This window comes from Hyposmocoma kahamanoa, unplaced genomic scaffold (genome assembly GCF_003589595.1).
Source record: "Hyposmocoma kahamanoa isolate Upper Pololo Valley unplaced genomic scaffold, ASM358959v1 92, whole genome shotgun sequence".
Classification (NCBI taxonomy): domain Eukaryota; kingdom Metazoa; phylum Arthropoda; class Insecta; order Lepidoptera; family Cosmopterigidae; genus Hyposmocoma; species Hyposmocoma kahamanoa.
Window position 1 is genome coordinate 16,489,895 of NW_020654748.1, and position 20,372 is coordinate 16,510,266.

Here is a 20,372-nt window from a genome sequence, read left to right on the forward strand (position 1 = left end):
TAACAAGTGTGTTACGATTACGTTACTTAAATACGAATGAATAACAAAATTACTTGATTAAATTTTCAACTACATAGGTATATATTTTTAAATACATATCTACTTTGTTTCGCACAGCTAAAGAATATGTCTTTATAGATTAGAAATTTATTTTGGAGAAAGCTAATGCGTTTGCGCAAAGGATAACATCGACCTTCTTGATATGACGTCTCATCAGACTTCATTCTTTCGCCCCTAACTCTTACGTAAACTAACTTTTTACTACATAAGATGTAAGTAATCGGTTTAAAATGCTGTTGATGTTTACAACTTGTATTCGGCCAAACTTTTTAAGGCATAATTATGTGAAAATATTATATATATAATTCACATAACATGAATTATAATTATATCTCGTAAATATAAGTCATAATTATATTACGTGATTTTTTTAAATACATTTAAGATGTCTTTTAACTAAATAGATATCACGTTGTAAAAAAGTTGAAAGCACAAATAACATAAATACATTTCAAGTACACAAGTAACAAGATATTCTTAAAACTATGAGATACAACTAGTAATAGGGTTATATAAAATGTGGATTAAAACTTGCTTTTAACAATATTGTCTTCAATAGCATTGCTCACATCCCAACCAACAATTAGGTCTAAAACTGTAGGACCACACACAGTGAAATGGAAAAAACTTACAGTGGAAATTAACATTCTGTTAACATAATACACTAATATATTCACCAATAAACGCATCTCACTCTTTCAGAGGACGTTAAAAATAATAGACACATTTATTCTTACAACATTTCGATACTAGTTATTGCCACACTTCCTTATTTGTCACCAATGATATCTACAATTTAGAAATTTTCGAGTGTTTAGACATTAATTGCAAGTCGTTGTCGCCAAGACTGCCATCCACTAACTAAAACGCGGCTATGTGACAAATGGTGAAATATCCGTTTTAAATAGCAAAAGATAGAGCACAACATTGTCGTTTAAAAATAGTTAAAATTAGTTGGCGTGTTCGACTTATCAGAACTAATCCTAACGATGCATAGCTGATATATCATTAAACAATTGCATATTCTAAAACTGGGTTATGCCTTTTTATGATATCTGAAAAAAATATTTTGTCACTTAACTGCGTTTTAAGACTGCAAAATAGCGGGCATTACACAGACACTCTATCGCGCTTGATACAGCAATCGTGCGCAATTGAAGCGCTGTAAAGACGTTGGAAGAAAAAAGGGAAAGACGCGTGATTGCGCTCTTAAGTCACGTGCGCAATCGCGCACTCCAACACGCGCCAGTTTCACGCGGTCTATCCTGCGCTATTGGCCTTTACACGGACGCTCTTTCCGTTGTAACAAAAACGAACACGAACAATTGCGTGCGAAAGAACGTTAGCTTAAAAAAATTGAAACAGGTAATCGCGCACGATTGCGCGTGCAGGCTTTCCCGCGCGCGATCCTATACGCTCCTGATCACGAGCGATAGAGTGACTGTGTAAAATAAAATAGCCCCCATTTTATATATTTTAGTGGTCTCTACGTAACTACATTATTTTTAACTTTTGGAAGTCTACATCGAGTTCTTAGGTTTTCGCGATTGTTACACATAGGAAATGAAACTATTTTTCCGGATTTAAATCGGGTATATTTGTTTTTCAAACTAACCAACGTTTCGGGCTCTTTACAGGCGGGACCTGTAAAAGTCACGGTGGAACCACGGTTCACAGTCAACCGTGACCAATGGAACTGTAAAGGGCCCGAAGGGTTTATTTGTTTAAAATCCGGAAAAATAGTTTAATTGCCTTTTGGAAGTTTATTTATATTGGAAATGAGAAATCACTTTTAACTAAAAACATTGTTTTCGAATCTAAATCGCATATAAATTGTTGTTACAAACAAACCAACTCGTTTCGTTGGAATAAACAGACATACGGGAAGTAGATCCGAAAAAAAAAATAGTTTTTTTATTACGTTTATTAGTTTTTTTTATTATACCGAGTGATGACGTGTCGAACAAGTCTGATAGTAAGCGACAAGCCTATCCATGACAAGTCCCATGTGAACTTTAATTTCAAACGTGGCAATTGCAAAAGCCTATAAACTCCATTTAATCGATATAAATCCGAAGAGAATTCCAATAGGATGGGCCTGGACCCATCTGGGCCGGGATGGGATACAGTCTCGTAACAAAGTTGAATTTGTCAGCCAAATTCTTAAACCTCCTAACCTCTGAACTTTTGAGTAGGCACAAAAACAGATTACTAGAAATAATTATTATATATAAAATCATAGACTGTGATTTTTTATTTTTTAAACTCACGCTGATAGCCCCGCACTAATCACGGGTGCTATTGACACACACATAGACAACCACAAATTACACCCAAACTCGTGAGAGAAATAAACGTAGGCCATACAAATATTTCTCCTAGCCCGGGAGTCGAACCCGGGACCTTAAGATTCCACTATTATTACATAACTAAAAAAGGGTCTATAAATTATATTTTAAGCTTTAATCACCCGATATAGCGTTTGAGGAGTTAAAATGGGATTTCGTCCAAAAACGTTACGAGGTTCCCAAATTCAGCCGACGAATTGTTTTTAAAGGATATTTCTAAGTATCTTACAGGGCTTTGTGTTCTTTAAAATGCGCATAACTTGAAGGTTATAGTTACTGAGACCACTAGTGGCGACTTGAAGAATAAGAAGGTGCAACGAGTGGAAAGGACTCCGAGACAGTGATAGAGATTCTACATGCACCGCAAGGGCGTACGGGTAGTCAATTCCAATTCCAATCAGTTCTATATTACCACCCAAATCATCATACCCGATTCTTCAACCGAGAGTTGTTGATTCAAGTTGTTCTTATGATCACCTAAGAAGAAGATTAAAACGGAATATCCCCGTACGGCGCGGTACCAAACGGACTCGATCACAATGCAGCTCAGTTGATTCGTATTTCATATTTATAATAAACTTATTGTAAAAAATCTATCGTTATTTTACATTAAAACTATGCTTAATATTCTGTTAACACGGATGCGCTTTACACTTGGTTCGAGGGGGTGGTCCCTTCAAAACAGGTGCAGCTGGGATCATAGTACTGAACTGAGTATTATAAACTTTAAAACAAGAACAGTTCTGTAGACTGATTCCATATAATACTTTCACAATATAAGTAAACTGACATGGTACGTGGATATATAACGAAATCAACAATATCAACATGGTGTTTGCACCAGTTGCTTCGAACAACAACCTTGTAGACAGGTAATTAATCTCGTTGCTATCAAAACCTCATTTATTATGTAAATTTTTTTTTGTGTAAGAATATCTAATTTTAGCTTGGCTTCCTGTTTTCTAAACTCCCAGTTTACTAATAATGGTTGTTTTTCTTGTGAAATCATAATACGATTCATATATTTTTAGCCCTGTCATTAGTAACGCAGACAGAATTAGCCCATAGTTTAAAGTAATCCGTGTTTATAGTTCAATTCAAACTCGTGCAATTGCAACACGATAAATCCTTGTCATAACTAACGCATTTCGTCACAAAATTCTTAAATCTCGCGTAACCTCTATTAATGTGAACTTTCGATTAAGCACAAAAAATGAAATTACTAATAGTTTATGAGTATGCCTCTATTTTATAACTAAAAAAGATCTAGAAATTATATTTTAAGCAATAATTGCCCGATTTTGCGCTTGAAGAGTACAAAAAGGGATTTCGTCCAAAAAACTTAGTTACGAGATTTTTAAATTTAGCTGACGATTTGCTTTTTGGTAACTTCCGAGATAATGGCATCCAAAGCCTTTTGAAACTGATATTAAATAAGATATAAAAAACCGCTTAAAGGGGTTTACAGATATCGTTTCGCTGATTTCAGATAGTTAATAACCCAATTTCGCTCAATACGTCGATTGCGTTAATTGTGATAAGGACCTTTGGTCCAATAAGTAAACTGTCTTTCATATGTAGCTATGAAAAAGGAATAAGTCTAGTAGGGCTAGCACGACCACATAATTACGGAAACCGTTGTAGACTTGTTCTTTTCATAAGTACGAAGAGCAGAAAATTTCACCGATCCTTGAGCTAATTCTGAGCGATGGTTGTATTTACAGGGCTGTTGTTCGAAGTACCACGTGCTGGTGACATTACATGTCGCCGAAGATGCCGGCGAAGGTCTTGCGGAGGTTCTTCATGGTGTCCTCGGCGTCCTCGGTGAGCGCGGCGCTGAGAGAGCCCTGGCGCGCGAAGCCCCCGCGCCCGCCGGCGGACGACGCCGGTGCCGCGCCGGGGGCAGCGCCGCTGGCGGCGCTCGGCGCTGCCGACGCCGACGACACCGTCGATGATTGAGATGCTGCACGATATAAGACATCGATGCCTTACTTTCTCAAACTCGTATCTTATATTCATGAGATGGGAAAACTTTCCATTTATTTTAAATTTCTTATCAAGGGTGTTAATTTGAACATTAAAAATACACTGCATCTCTATGCGAGCGCGGATTCGAAACCATGACCCTCTGCTTAAGAGTCAGTAGGTCGAACCATTAGGGTACCACGGCTTATATACATATACATATAAGATTTAATACATAATAATCTCAGTACAGAGTACTAAAAAAGCCGACCTCAAAATTCATTCCCCTAGTTTGCCACCCTTACAAGTGGAATTTTTTCTTCAAATTTAAATGGGACTACTACTAAGGTACCCTCTTTCCAACAAAAACCGAATCCTCAAAATCGGTGGACAGATCGGAGTTATCGCGTAACATATGTACATACAATTGAAAAACAAACATGTGCGATTTACACGAACCGAAAAATAGTTTCATTGCCTATGCGTAAAAATCGCGAAAACCTAAGAACTCTATAAACACAGTATTACAATATGTTTCCTAAAGCTGTGATTATTTTACATATTTTATAAATATGTTTATTTTATTATAAAATTCCTTTGGCCTAAGTGGACTCAACTTTGGTTTTACCAAAATCTATTCTCACCGTGGCTACCGCTCTTACCAACTGCGCTACGGATCAGATCTGTAAGATATATATTTAATGAGTGTTACCGGTCTTCTAAGTGAAGTTGCATTGACTCTCTCTACCCTTTGACCCTGGTGAAAATACCAATTTTTTGTAATAATGACGAGACGAATAAGTTGTGCGTCTGGTTGTAAGCGATTACGCCTATCCACAATAGTTAAAGCGCCACTTAGAGCTTTGAACCGCAAAGATCAGCGTCCTGATTTTAATTCAAATCGGAATTTAGTAGTCTCGAAATCAGATGTATTTCTGAGCGAGAATATGAACTTGATTCCTACTATATCTTTTTCGTTTGTGAGTTAAATCAACTATTGTTCGGATTAGCAATGTCAAAAGTTGTGAATCTCGGAATAGACGCAGTTTCCGATCGGGAGAGGCAATCAAAATCAAGCTGCTGAGTGGCACTGCCACTGCGTCTGTCACTAGACGTAAATTGATAAGTCGAAAGTGTCCGTAATTTCACCAGCACCCTTACCCTTCAATACCGGAATAGGCAAGGTGGCAGTACTTCCCAGGACGAACTCTTTTAATCCAGGTTTAATTGCTCGCAGTCTAGAACTCTTTATATTTAAATTTCACCGTAATGCAATGCCGTACCTTGAGAATCACGCCTAGCCAATGGCGGCGGTGGCGGCTGCGAAGGCTCTGCCGGGATGGGCGGCAGCGGGCGGTCGATGCTGGCGCCGGCGGTGAGGGGCGCGGGCGGGGGTGCGCTCGGGGGCCCCGACCCAGGCAGGGGTGGATTGCGTTCTTCGGGAGACGTTGCTGAGCTCCCAGACACCGAGCTCCGCGATGTGGTCTTAGTTATCCCTGGCCGGCACACCGCCTGGAAACAACAGTTCATTCAAATTATTACACATCGTACGTAGATGTAGGCATGCCATGTTTACCTTGTCATGATGTGAATAAGTAATCTAAAAATACATTTGTTCGGATTTACGCAGTAAATCGTTTGCATTGTATTAACGGGAATATACGCGCAGATTGATAAATAAAGTTACGTGGTCCACTCATGACGCATTATAACATGCGTAAACTAAAAATATCTCCCTATGGACTTACCCAGCAAATCTATTTATTGTAGGATTAACGGGAATTATGAGGAGAATGATAAGTAAAATAAAGTTATGTGGTTAGTAACAATTCAATTGATAATTTTTTTTTTAAACATTGAAATGGGTTTTAACGTCAATGACGTAGGAAAATTCTTTGAGATACCTGCATACGTTGCAGCACGAGCTCTGCAAGATGGCGGCGGTCTTCCTCCTGAGAATCACCCATAAAGGTGGTAGCAGAATCGTTCAGCTCAATAATGTGCTCGCGTCCATCTTTGCCAACCACCAACTCCAAAGCGCATACCTCCAAGCCTCCGAAGATCTCGCTTACCTGACAAACATAAGACATTTGGCAGCTTATTAGATGTACTATATTGTAATTTTTAAATTTTTGATTAAATTTCACGATGTTTGACCACCACGATATTTAATTATTTTTGTGAAATTACTCTACTAGTTTGTTAAAATTATTAATACAAAGGTCGAACACTTAGAAAAACTCCTTCGATCCGGTTGGATTCGAACCAACGTCTTCCAGCAAACCGTGGAAGACGCTATGCCAACTAAGCCACGTAACGAACTAGCGAACCTTACGAATTTTACTCTGTGCTTTGTTGCAGATCTCTGTTTTTGGGCTTAATGACTTTTTGCCATAGCGCCATCTGTGAGAAATCTATTTTCTTTACTCAGCCTGTACTATACATATTTTTTATTTTTAGGTTTTGTTTATAATACGTGTGGCGCACTATAAGTTTCCGGAATGAATAAGAAAAAAATACTATTCATGGTCAGAAATTAATTTATTGTTTCTCCAAATATTCTCCATTAGCGTTATTGCACTTTTTCATACGAATGAACCAATTTTGAAAACATTTATGCCACTCTTCCGTGACAATATCTGAAACATATTTTTCAGACTCTTCGACAGCCTCTACAGGTGATTAAAATCGTTGATCGCGTAACTGATTCTTAATTTTTGGAAATAAATAAAACTCATAAGGTAACAACATAAGGCGGGATGGCTCATAAGGTCAACGTTGTTCACCTCAAACGTGTCCAGTTTTATTTTTTAAAAAAAGAAGCAATCATCCGCTTAAAGGCACTTTGCACGTGCACCATTTTGGTTGGTTTCGGCTCATCTCGAAAGACCCATACGCTCCATTGTTTTGGGATTGTAACTATAAATCCATATTTCGTCACCTATTACTATGTCCCACACCAAATTTGACGCCCATTCGTTGAATCTGGTAAGTATGTCATTGCACCAAGTGACGCGATCCGTTTTTTGAGCCTCAGTCAAATTGTGTGGGATCCACCAAGAGCACAGCTTTTTCACATCCAAATGTTTGTGTAGTATTGATTGTATTTGACTCATGCCTATGCCTAAAGATGCCCGAATTTGGATGTCCCAACATGGTAAATTTACCCAAGAAAGCCTGGGGAATTCGAGCCCGCTCTTCTTGAACATAGCGAGATTGCATACAAAAGAAATTACTCAGAAAGCACCTACCTCATCGATCCACATTTTATATCTGTCGTTCATTCCGATCGCTTCGAGCATGGCCGATCCCTGATTAGTCTTCCAATTTCCCGATATGGATTTGCGCCTGAAAATAATTAATTTATGGTAAAGCAAAAAGCAATGGTGTTGAGAAATTTGTTATGTGGTTTTCAATTACGAAACGTTTGGGGAGTCGTCCTTTGTTTCATAAGCGCCTGCGGCCTTTTGTTTTGTAACAAGAGAATTAAGGTGAAGTTGTGTTTAATCATTGTGGTAGGCGTTCAACCCATGAACTTTCTTATAAAAGTTCCAATGAATTTGACGTTACGTTTGATTTTGGAAAATTTTGGATAGTTTGCATGCTGAGATACAGGTTTAATCCTAGTTCGGCTGCAGAGGCTTACATAATTTGAAATGTACAATTTTCTTAGCCTTATTTTATAATTTATAATTAATTATTTTGTATGTCTGTACATTATTGTTTAAAGTAAATAAACATTATTATTATTATTATAGTTGTATGATGTTGTACGGTTGCTTACATGAAAGCTTTGTAGTTGGTGCCGATCTTTTGTATGTGAATGTCGTATTTGGCGTCGATGTACGGTTCCACGGTGCAGTAGGTGCCCAACATTGCTACTACTCCAGCAATGTCCTAAAATGTACAGGAAAATTATTAAACCTATTGATTTACATATTATCAACGTTATATATGTTACTCCGTAAAAAGAAAGTGCTTATGTTCTAACGAACATAATAAGTAGTTATGACCTACATACATATCAGTAACTAATTCGGAATTTTGTTATTCGTGTGTTACTTACGTGGAATTTTATAAAAAATTGTTAACTTAGTTCGATTTATTACTTTCTTAAGTTTTAAGTGAAGTTTAACATTTTTAAGTTTAAAATAGTTTTTTTGCCTTCTACATTACCTAGACTTACCTATCAATAGTTCTGACATTTCATGCAACATCGTTACTTCGCATGCTGCTTTTAGTTCTGATGTAGGTAAAGCATTCCCCAAATAACTAACTTTTAGATAATAAAGTCATAAATGACGTCATTTACCTGGAAGTCGGCCAAGGTATCCACTTTCACCTTGGCGACACCACTGTGCGCGTGCCCTATCTTGATTACGACAGGGAATTTGGGCGCTGTGACCTGTAACAATAAATAGACAATGTCACCACATTGATACGTGCGATACGAGCACAACCTGTCGAAGAGCCTTTAGATTACTAGAAATAATTATTTCGTGGTAAATATGAACAGCCTGAAATTATATCACAGGTCTGATCTAAACCGAAGCATGAAAAATATTGGTACCTATCTCACCGCCTCGGTAGGCTCTTCTGGAGAGGGATCTTGTACAAAAGGGAAAGAATAAAAATTTGTAATCAATTGACATAAAAACCAACTGACACTGAATCGTAAATAGATTGGAACAAAACTCAATATAGAACAATACGATTGATTTATTACACTATATTATATTTATTACTCTATATTGTATTTTCTGCAGGTTATTAATGTCATTCAAGATGATATACCGTCATACTAAATAAATTAACCCCATTATTCTTTCAATTGTTCAATACAATTGTGTATTCATTAAATTTAGCATAATAACATTCTACTCCGTAGTAAAGCGTAATAGCAAGTGAATAATTAATTCACTTACGTCAAATTATAACATAATTCGAGTAGGTGCGCAAACAAGAATCTATTTCTAATAGACGACAGTGTGAATCACAAAATATACATATAAATTATTACATTTTTTTCTTTTTATAATATCAAGCGACCGGACGAACAAGTGCACCTGATGGTAAGCTATACGCCTGTCCATAATAGTTGCAGTGCCACCCAGAGCTTTAAATTGCAAAGATCTGAGGGGCACTCCCACTGCGACTGTCACCCTGAGACATAAGTTGACAAGTCTCATGTGCCTGTGATTTCACCAGCACGCCTAACCTTCTTTACCGGAACGAAGTAATGCTAACATTACTGCTTGGCGGTAGAAATAGTAAGTAAGGTGGCAGTATTTTCCTGGACGAACTTTTTCACAAGGAGCTCAACTGCTGCTAAAAATTTAATATTTTGAGGTGCTTCATCATCATCATCATCACCAAGCCATTTATACGTCTCACTGCTGGGCTCGGGTCTTCTTACCTGAGTGAGGGTTTAGAGCATATACGTAGGGCGCACTATAAGTTTCCGAAACTAGCCACTTACATAAATAATATTTAAAAAATAATTACAATATTTGAAAATGGAACTCTTTGGCTGTAGAATACAGTTTGTTTCATCTGACTGTCACTTGTTTTTACATTGTGGCTTCATTTTAGAAATTGGTTGCCTACATGACCATGGATTTAACTCGTGAAAATTTTCGTAGTCTGATTTTCTACGACTTTAAGTGTAATTTAACAGTTCAGCGGAGCTTCGCTCGGTTTCAAACTGCTTTTGGCGATGAAGCACCATGCAAGACGACTATTTATAGCTGGTTTGTAGAATTCAAACGCGGTCGTATGAATCTCATTGACGAATTTCGTAGTGGTCGCCCGTCCACTGCTGTAAACAACAAAAACATCGATGCTATGCGCCGTATGACCACTACAGACAGGCATGTAACATACCATGAGATTCAGGCATCTTTAGGCATAATCATAAGTCAAATTCAATCAATACTACACAAACATTTGGGTGTGAAAAAGCTGTGCTCTTGGTGGATCCCACACAATTTGACTGAGGCTCAAACAACGGATCGCGTCACTTGGTGCAATGCCATGCTTACCAGATTCAACGAATGGGCGTCAAATTTGGTGTGGGGCATGGCAACAGGTGACGAAACATGAATTTAAAGTTACGATCCCAAAACAAAGCAGCAATCGAGCGTATGGGTCTTTCGAGATGATCCGAAACCAACCAAAGTGGCGCGCGCGCAAAGTGCCTCTAGGATGATTGCTTCTTCGTTTCATAAAACTGGACACGGATTGGTACACGACCATTTGTTTGCCGGAAGTTTTTGACAAACTCCGTAAAAATAACTGTAAACACCGTATCATCTTGCAGCACGATAACGCCAGTTCTCACACGCCCAAACAGACAAATTATTTTTTGAAGGTGAACTACGTTGACCTTATGAGCCATCCCGCGTACAGTCCCAACCTGGCACCTTGTGACTTTTATTTATTTCCAAAAATTAAGAACCAGTTACGCGGTCAACGATTTTCATCACTTGAAGAGGCTGTCGAAGAGTATGAAAAATATGTTTCAGAGATTGTAACGGAGGAGTGGCATAAATGTTTTCAAAATTTGTTCATTCGTATGAAAAAGTGCATTAACGCTAATGGAGAATATTTTGAGAAACAATAAATTAATTTCTGACCATGAATAGTATTTTTTTCTTATTCATTCCGGAAACTTATAGTGCGCCCCATGTACTCCGCCACACTGACCCAATACGGGTTGGGGACTTCACACATTTTCCAAGGAGCTCCACAACATCGACGTGCAGGTTTCGAGGCACTTAGTTCACTTTAATAGAGAGAACCATATCTCAACATAAATACCTAAGGGCATTCTAGAAAGCGAGTAAGGACGACTACGTTCTAGAGATGAATTATTATTATTTACATGTGTTATCATCTGGTATGAGTGGCGAGTTTCCCAACAGCATTTAAATTCAATTCCAATGTAGCTTTTTAAATCTTTAGTAAATTCTAGCATATGGCTACTAGTGGTTAAAATATATTACAGGCTAAATTATTTAAATTAATTAGTTAAATGGTGCTGTAAATCAAGAACGTAAATTATAAGCTTGCACGCCGTTGTAAATCATTACGCATAATATTTAGAAGCATTTATTAAACTTTGATATCAATCTAAGTTTTCAAAGTATGTTTATATAAATAATTAATAAGCCGTCCCTATATATCGACGATTACGATGAGTGAATTGTAAGGTTTCGTTATTGAGTTTCTTTGAAAGTTTGCACAACCCTATTAAATCAATCGGGACGAAGTGGAGAATTCCCTCGAGGTACATGACAAGCAATATTAACTGCCTCTGAGGCCGAACGGTTACCATGCCGGACTGCCACGCAGAGGTCCCAGGTTCTATTCCCGGGCCCCGGCCGGGAGAAATATTTGTATGACCTACATTTCTTTCTCTCGTGAGTTTGGGTGTAAATTGTGGTTGTCTATATGTGTGTCCATGGCACCCGCGACACAGGGTTTCCCTAGTGCGCGGCTATGTTGAGTGTGTGTGTGTTATTATATTTATATTATATAATATGTAATAACTGTTGAAATTAGACGTTTTAGCTTTGCTGCTTTAAATCGCAAAGATCATATGGGCACAGCCACTGCGCCAATCACCCTGAGACATAAGTTGACAAGCCTCATGTGCCTGTAATTTGTTTGTTACTTTTCGTGTGAATAACTTACGCGATTGCACTGTTTCATTAACTCCTGTCTTTAATGACATGTCTAAGATTTGGCTTCAGATCTAATTAACTTTCATAATACTAACTATCATGAGACTAATGAGAGAAGTGTTTTCATTAACAGGTTAATTGTTTAAAGTAAAACAAATCTCAAAATTCATGGTTTTGTTTTTTACACATTTGAAGGTTAGTAACTATTTAACACAGAAGATCTAGGTACGCGATCTTATACAACATTATTTTTATTTGAACTTCTGAAAATTTGTTTTCAATTTTGTGTATACATTACAAATCCAGTTTTAGTTTAAGAATTTTGTTAGGTATGCTTATTATCAATGTCGAAATTTTGCTTATGTAAAGTTTTCTGTTTTCCACGAAACAATTTTCCAGGTGTTTACTTCTTCATATAGACGTACACATAGTTGTTGCCGGCTCTTCAAGGTGCGCAGTAAATCTGGATACGATTCATTCATAAGTTTAGCTATGACTAATCGGTTATAAAACTGCCATAATAATCACCCACAGTTTCTCGAGAACTGTATTTATATTCCCTCAGTCAGCAGGTCCAATGATATTGGCAATATGTCAATAAATATAGCTTGAAATAAAGGTAACCTTTTCATTAAATAAATTTATTTGTAAGTCAATGAATAAAGCAAATATTATGATAAAACAAAAGACAGAACGTGTTTTTTTTTTACCTGAGACAAGATGCTTAACATTTCTCATCTTGTTTTGAAAACAATGGATTGAAATCTATATTCAATATCACTTCGATCTTACTAATAAATAATATTGAAGAGGTATGATTATACAATTGACATAACTCCTGCGAAACGAATTTGGTGAATACCCCAATTACTTACATAAAGGTTGTCGTTGTTACCAGATTGAACCCAACCTTCAATTATTTAGGTAAGTTGCAGTTACACGAGCTGAACGTTGCAGCAAATCTCTTGTAATAAGTATCCATTGTTGCCCTGACAACAACCCTGACACCTGACAACAAAGTCAATGTTTATTACCTATTGCTAAGACCATGATGGGCGTTCAAACGATTTATTCGTGAACACGGGTTGTAAAATTTCATTGTTACAAAAACTGATCGATATAAGTGTCAATCAAATTATGACGTCACGGGGCGTTAGAGACGCTGGAATCCAAAGCATCGGCAGCGGAGGCGTCTTCGTGGGCGGCTCCACGTCAAGTGTTTGGTGCTACAAGGTACACTTCAACCGCTTGTGCAGATGACGCACACTGACCTCAGCAAACAAAATGGATTTTTGCTGCATATTCAAATGACTATTTAAGGTTTGACACCAACCATTGTACCAATACAATCCTGTTTTTATTATACCTAAATCCTTTCTTCTTTCCTGGTATCAATGTAGTAATTTCGAAATGATGTCAGGGTGCATCCTACAATGGTATGTACTAAGGGAGCATTTTCCTGTCATAGCCACCAATGTTGGCGCCACAGTATCGAATAACAGTCATTTAGACCACACAGATTTCACTTTAACCAGAACTTGTCTACTGATCAATCTACATGATAAAACCGTAACGATTGCGGGAGCATTCAATTCAAATATCGATATAGTTGCTGACAATAGCTTTTAATGACTATAAACAGGCGAGAAATAATATATCACCCGTCTCGATGGAGTATTTATTGTTCAGTGAGGACAAGACAATTGTCGTTTATCACTATAATGACCGCCTTTGATGTTATCTTTCCGCCTTGTACGAACGCACGATAATGGATCGGATTTACTTAAACACAAATACTTAAATATAGTCCCATGCAAATTTTATATCATAGTACAACACAGTAGGTTTATTTATATTCTTTACGTAAATTAAGAATTGTTACAACGTTTTCCGACTTTTTTTATGATATCAATTAACGGGACGAACAAGCCGCGCACCTGGTGTTAAGCGACACGCCTGTCCATAGCGGTTGCAATGCCCTTCAAAGCTTTAAATCGCAACGATCTGAACGGGCATTGCCACTGCGCCCGTCACTCTGAGACATAAGTTCGCAAGACCGACGTGCCTGTAATTTCATCCGCACCCTTACCCTTCAAAACCGAAACGCAGTAATGCTCTCGTTACTGCTTGGCATTAGAAATAGATAAGGTTTTATTACTTTATCCAATGGAACGATCGGTGTAATTCTAAATTTAGCACATTCTGAATACAGCTATGTAAAAAAATTAACTATTTAGTTTTGGATCATGTCCTATAATAATAATAAAGCTGCGAATTTTATAAAGATATATTCTAGTGACGGGATGAAGAACTCATGCGCCTGGTCGTGAGTCTATCATCAGAGTTGCCGTGCCACTCAGAGTTTTAAATCGCAAAGATCTGAAGGACACTGCCACTACGCCTCATCACCCTGAGACCAAGTTGACAAGTCCCAGTGCCTGTGATTTCATCCGCATCCTTACCCTTCAAAATCGAAACGCAGTAATTCTCACATTATTGCTTGTCGGCAGAAATTAAATCGACTTTATGAACTCTTTCACAAGGAGCTCTACGGCTACGAAAAGTATAGAGGTAGTAATAGCCACTTATAACATTTAAACTGAGTACTAACACATGCTAAGGATTGCTAGCATAATTAACGCTTTGAAAATAAAGCCAACGCAAAACGTTTGAGAAAGACGTAGTATTATAATAGAAACTGATTTGCATTTAAGCGGCCACTACTATAAGGATTCCCGGTATAAAGCGTACAATAATACATGTGAAGGAGGGAACATTGCAACAACTCGACCTACTTTGATAACAGATACAAACAAGCCATACATGTGTGCACTCAGATGTCTTTAATGCGCTTTATATCCAAGAAATTGGATTTATAATTACATTAACATACGAATTAATTACATTTATTGAAACTAAAATTAGGTCGGAATTTATATAGATACCTACGCGTGATTAAATTCTTGGAGTTTCTCGAACCTACGTTATAAACTATCCTAATTATATGTATAATTTCATATTAAATTAAACTATGACGTTTTTAAACGCGCCATTAACTCCATTGTCGAACACCGAAACTCAATTTCAAAAACCATAGTTCGTAAAGGTAATGAAATTGAATGACCGCCAGGAACTGATATAAATCTTTATTAGGGATGAGTAAGACGAGGCTGAGAAGCTACCTGTGTTACCTTGTAAGGCCATAGAGCCAGTTACGCTACAAGGATATTGTTCAACTCCAGTCAAATAAATCGCTGTTTGCGAAGCACATTCCTCTGAACGTGCTACATGAACATGACGGATGGTGAAATTTGAGTAAACTTACGCAACGTATTCACACTGAACTCTCCCTCGACTTTAGTCTCTGACTGCTTCAATTTCAAATGTCGTATGAAAAAACATTGCACTAGAAAGAATACCTCTAATGTCCACTTGCACTAAACTTAAGTATGTCTTAAACCAATGCTTAAATTGATAAGACACTCTTAACACAATGTATTAAGAGTGTCTTTTGCATTGCAATTATTGGTTTAAGACGTACCTAGGTTTAGTGCAAGTGGACATTAATCTAACAAAATAAAATCTTCTTAATCTAAAAAAAGGAGGAGGTTCTCAATTCGACTGTATGGTTTTTTTTGTATGTATGTTACGCGATAACTCCGATATATGTGAACCGATTTTGATGATTCCTTTTTTGTTGGAAAGATTTGAAGAGAAGAGGTTGGTACCTCAGATGTTGTTCCACTTAAATTTAAAGAAAATTTTCCTCTAAGGGTGGCAAGCTAGGGGATGAAAGACTTTTGACGTCGGTTTTTTACGTAAAAATGTATAAATTTTCGATGCCAAAGTTGATAAGTTAATGTTCTTTACGCCATGTAGCTAAAGTCCATCATGACACTGTTTAAGGATACTCACGCCTTTGGATTAAAATTGTGCTTTAAAAATATTTTTAGAAGATGCATGAAACTTTCACAAAGTTAATTAACAGCTAATCAAGCTCGCGGTATTTAGTTTGTCTAATATTTACTACAAAATGTTTTTGACCGTATCCATGTGTAAACTTTATTAAAAACAAAATTACGTTATAACGCAAAATTGTGAGGCTTACAATGTAGACAACTGCGCTTAGTTTAAATTTTTATAGCTTGCCATTTCACAACACTCGGAGTTGCGCCGTTTAATATATTTCTTGATCACATAAAACAATCTTGATTTCATTCGCTATCATAGGTTGCTGTCACTTTATAAGTCAAAATTAGAGTCAAGTCAAAAAGTGAAATCTAATCATGAAACAAAGGAGTCCGTGCATGAATACTAAGATATTGATCACCTGGATTGTGAGTACAAGGCATAAATCCTATAATTTGTAACTGTTAATACAATCAATGCCGAAGAAGGGTATTCGAGAAGATTCTGCCAACTATAGGCCGATCCATATATTGTTTCCACACTGTATATGTTACTACGTGTAACTGAATAGCAAACTACTGCTCTAATCAGATGAAAACATTCTTCTAGTGACTATCAATTTATTCGCCACACACACAAAAAAAAACATAAAACATACAAATGAAAACCTAACATTTAAATATTAACTAAAAACACAAAACCATATCTATTAATTGCCTCCGTGGCCGAACGGTTACCATGCCGGACTACCACGCAGAGGTCCCAGATTCGATCCCGAGCCAGGAGAAATATTTGTATGGCCTACATTTATTTCTCTTGTGAATTTGGGTGTAATTTGTGATTGTCTATGTGTGTATCCATGGCACCCGCGACCTAGGGTTTCCCTAGTGCGGGGCTATGTTGAGTGTTTGAGATATTATTATATCTATTTTACACTTTATTATTATTATTATGGTCACAGATGTGTGTCGAGGATTCTGAGCTCAGTATAGTGTAGGACGCCCTCTGGCCAGGCGGAGTGACGATCTACGAAGGGCTGCTTGCAGCGGATGGGTAGGTACGTCAAGCTGAGGACAGGGCGTAATAGACCACATTGGTAGAGGCCTATGTGCAGCAGTGGAATGTGATATGATGGGCGCAGAGGTAGTGCCGCGCAGATCTTTACGATTTAAAGCTCTTAATGGCACTGCAACTGTCATGAACAGCTTACCACCGGGCGCACTACTCGTGTGTCCCGTTGATTGATATAAAAAAAATTACATCATATAATATGATATAAAGTTCAAGTAAATAAAAAAATCTTTAATATGATTCTGTTTATTATTTACACTTAGATTGCCGTCCATACATGAATATGAGTCTTTATTCAGCAACTCGTCAGAATTTCCAGTACATAATCTCATTTAATATCACAACTATTTATTCCAATGTTATTGAATTGTTATATTTCTTCGGTTGAATACATAAAGGTAAAAATGTCTAAAGAATTAGAATCGAATACAATAATAGCAGTATTTATAATTATGAGAATAATTAACACTGCTAATTTTAGCATGAAAAAATTAGCAAGTATTTTCAATGAATCAAAAATGTACAGTAATATTATAATAATAATATAACTATTTATACTATTTTATGTTACTACATTTTTTATTTAAAATGAAATATGATCGAATTCTTAGGTTTTTGCTATTGAGATTAGGAAAAGTCATGAAAGTTAATTTGAAAAAATACGCGATTTTAAATCCGAAAAAATATTTTCATTTCGAATAAAACATGATGATTATTTATTTTTTGTTGTAAGAGACACATAATTTTGTTGAGCATACAGCATCATAACCGTTATAAATTAAAGAGTGGGCTAGCGGCGTCTGCTTTGATTTTAGTGAAATCTGGAAAAGACTTTTGATATATGCAACGTAAAATTTTACATAGAAGTATATTTTTATATATTTTGTGAGCTTTTCTTTTGTTTTCGAAATATATTGAAGTTTTAAATGCGTGGATTAATACAGCAGAATATTTTGCGATGATAGTGTATTACGTGTACTTTCGAGAAAAAGTCATTACATCAAATCAAATCAAATCAAATCATTTGAAATGCAACAGTCGACACTTCATAGATTATGTGGCGTACGAATGAGGTTGATTCAAATAAAAACCATACTCTTTGCCTTGTTTGACTTCTCTTGTATCTAAGTATGAGTAATGACCCATATGGGAATTTTTCCAACATTTCTTTGGAATACTTGCGACGATTAATGCAAAAAGAATTTCAATTAAAAATTACTAACCATACAACAAACGACAAGTTCCTGAATAAGTTACAGCTTATAGCACGTAACTGACAAGTGCAATGTTCTGTGAGGCATCTTGTTTGCCTACATTATCTTAACGGTGTGATGTTACATGTGAAATCTACATTATGATGAATCAAGAGTTTTTACTGGCTATGCACCGATAAGCGGCACCCTGCATATACTTGCAGACGGTATACGTAGAGTCACAGACCCACGTGGTAAAGTTATTGATGGCATCAGTGGGCGCATAATAACTGGTCCGGCCCGGCGAAACGTTCAGTTTCTGATTGTCGGCTACGGGGAGCGCGTGTCGTCGTCTACTTTAAGCCGGTATTGCGCGAGAGCACACTCGATAACATACACTTTAATTGACACTAAACACTTCGTGTCGTGATAGAGAAGTGGAGTAGTGCATCAATTGCAGATTGCAGTGAATGAGATTCCTGTGCTTCCTTGGATAATCAATTCTTCACTGTTTACAAGTCTTCGATATCAGGTGCATTTGTTTACTTTGTTAGATTAAGTTTATGATCGTTTCTTATAAGTACGTAAATGTTTTGCGTTTTTATGTAACTTCTAATTAAATCGTTTACATGTATGTTTATTATGAAATTCATACATTATTTAACAAGAAACTTCATATAAATATTTTTAATTCATATCTTAGTGAATTATTTTGTTCAATTCTGCACCTGAACAGGTATTATGATAATTATTTTATGTTAGATCTATATCAGACCTAATTAACGTATATAAAAATGATATTAACATGACGTTGTATAATCTTTAAAGCGATGACCTAGCCATCTAACTCATGTTTATATTTTATGTATGAGTACACCTCGCATAATTTTGAGCAAATGTTTATTTTTAGTAGTTTAATAAGCGTTTGGACAAATGTCCGTTTTTTTACTAAACGTGGTAGTAATTACTTCGGTTTAAATAATATAAATTTTTAGTTTCATATTCCTTTGAAAAACAAAACTAGTGTTCTTCAAAACAATTATCCTTCAGGATTTAAAAGTTCTCATTTTACAATTCCTTTTTAATAATTACACACAAAAAAATAGATACATACCTCTATATAAAAGGTATTTCATTGATGTCACTCTAAGAATAGATTGTATTGCACTGTTTTTCTATTTACCAGAAATTCGTTGCATACGATGAACATATTTGTTCAGTTGCGGCAGTAAACTATTGCCGGTGCAGCAAACGTGACACAATTTGTAAACATCGTTAGTGCTGTTAGCGGTCTAGTATAGGTTTAACACTGTAGTGTTACCTAGAAGCATTTCAGTTCACTTTTACTCATACATATCTTGAACTACCGTATTCACGTAGTTTAATTATTAATATTATCTTACGAATATTTTTGCTGTTTTCGCCACTTATTTGTAGTTTCACGACTATAGCAGGAATTAAGAAGTCACGTTGATCATGGTAATTGTTTAACTTAGCCATTTTGATTTTTGTTTTTTTTTCATATTTGCGTATTCAAATCCATCACTTGCTCCACATAAAGCCTAAACTAGTTCTTAGAAAACTTTAGACAGTGGACTTAGTTGTAACGTCATTCTAATTGAGGACGTTCGTATCTAATAAAGAAATCAAGTCACAGCAGATTTGTAAACAACAAATCCATCTACCCGGTCACATACAGAGGTCACATATGTTGATCCCTATTGATGGATCAAATTACACGTCAATCACATATTTGACGCCTTAGCGATTTCTGTCATGTGGTATAGAAAAACTTCGGGCTGTTATTGACAATCATTCTACCGCGTGGCTGCAATAAAAAATAAAGACATCCATATTGTGCCTCATGATTTCCAGTTACTATTAAGTTAACTGTTGACGATTTGAAAATTCGAACAAGTTAGAAAAGATACTATTTATATCCCTCGGCATTTGTTAGGGTGCAAAATCAAGGATGCTGTAGTGACAGCAGAGGAGGATGTTCATCGTTAGCACCAGGGCAGTACCCGCTCCTCTCTATTGATTAATCAAATAAATTTATGGCATAATAGACTTACAGTGAACTGGTTGACTATGTGGCAGTGCATTGTACTTCTCACCACGTCGTAACTTGTTTATTTAAA

General features: G+C 36.6%; 2 protein-coding genes across 2 annotated transcripts in view; one reads left to right on the top strand and one right to left on the bottom strand.

Moving 5' to 3' along the window:
* Window positions 1–3,647: 3,647 nt before the first annotated feature.
* LOC113236768 (synapsin) overlaps window positions 3,648–20,372 on the bottom strand; it is a 103,353-nt gene continuing 86,628 nt past the window's right edge. Inside the window, exons 8-13 of the mRNA XM_026472936.1 lie at window positions 8,686–8,778; window positions 8,158–8,270; window positions 7,625–7,721; window positions 6,278–6,445; window positions 5,657–5,885; window positions 3,648–4,371 (exon numbers count right to left, since the gene is read on the bottom strand). Of these exons, the coding sequence (XP_026328721.1) occupies window positions 4,166–4,371; window positions 5,657–5,885; window positions 6,278–6,445; window positions 7,625–7,721; window positions 8,158–8,270; window positions 8,686–8,778 (906 nt within the window). The 3' untranslated portion in view covers window positions 3,648–4,165. The remainder of the gene's footprint in view (window positions 4,372–5,656; window positions 5,886–6,277; window positions 6,446–7,624; window positions 7,722–8,157; window positions 8,271–8,685; window positions 8,779–20,372) is intronic.
* Window positions 18,533–20,372, top strand: part of LOC113236444 (tissue inhibitor of metalloproteinase) — a 69,492-nt gene continuing 67,652 nt past the window's right edge. The window contains exon 1 of the mRNA XM_026472510.1: window positions 18,533–18,763. The gene's annotated coding sequence lies outside the window, so the exon portion shown is untranslated. The remainder of the gene's footprint in view (window positions 18,764–20,372) is intronic.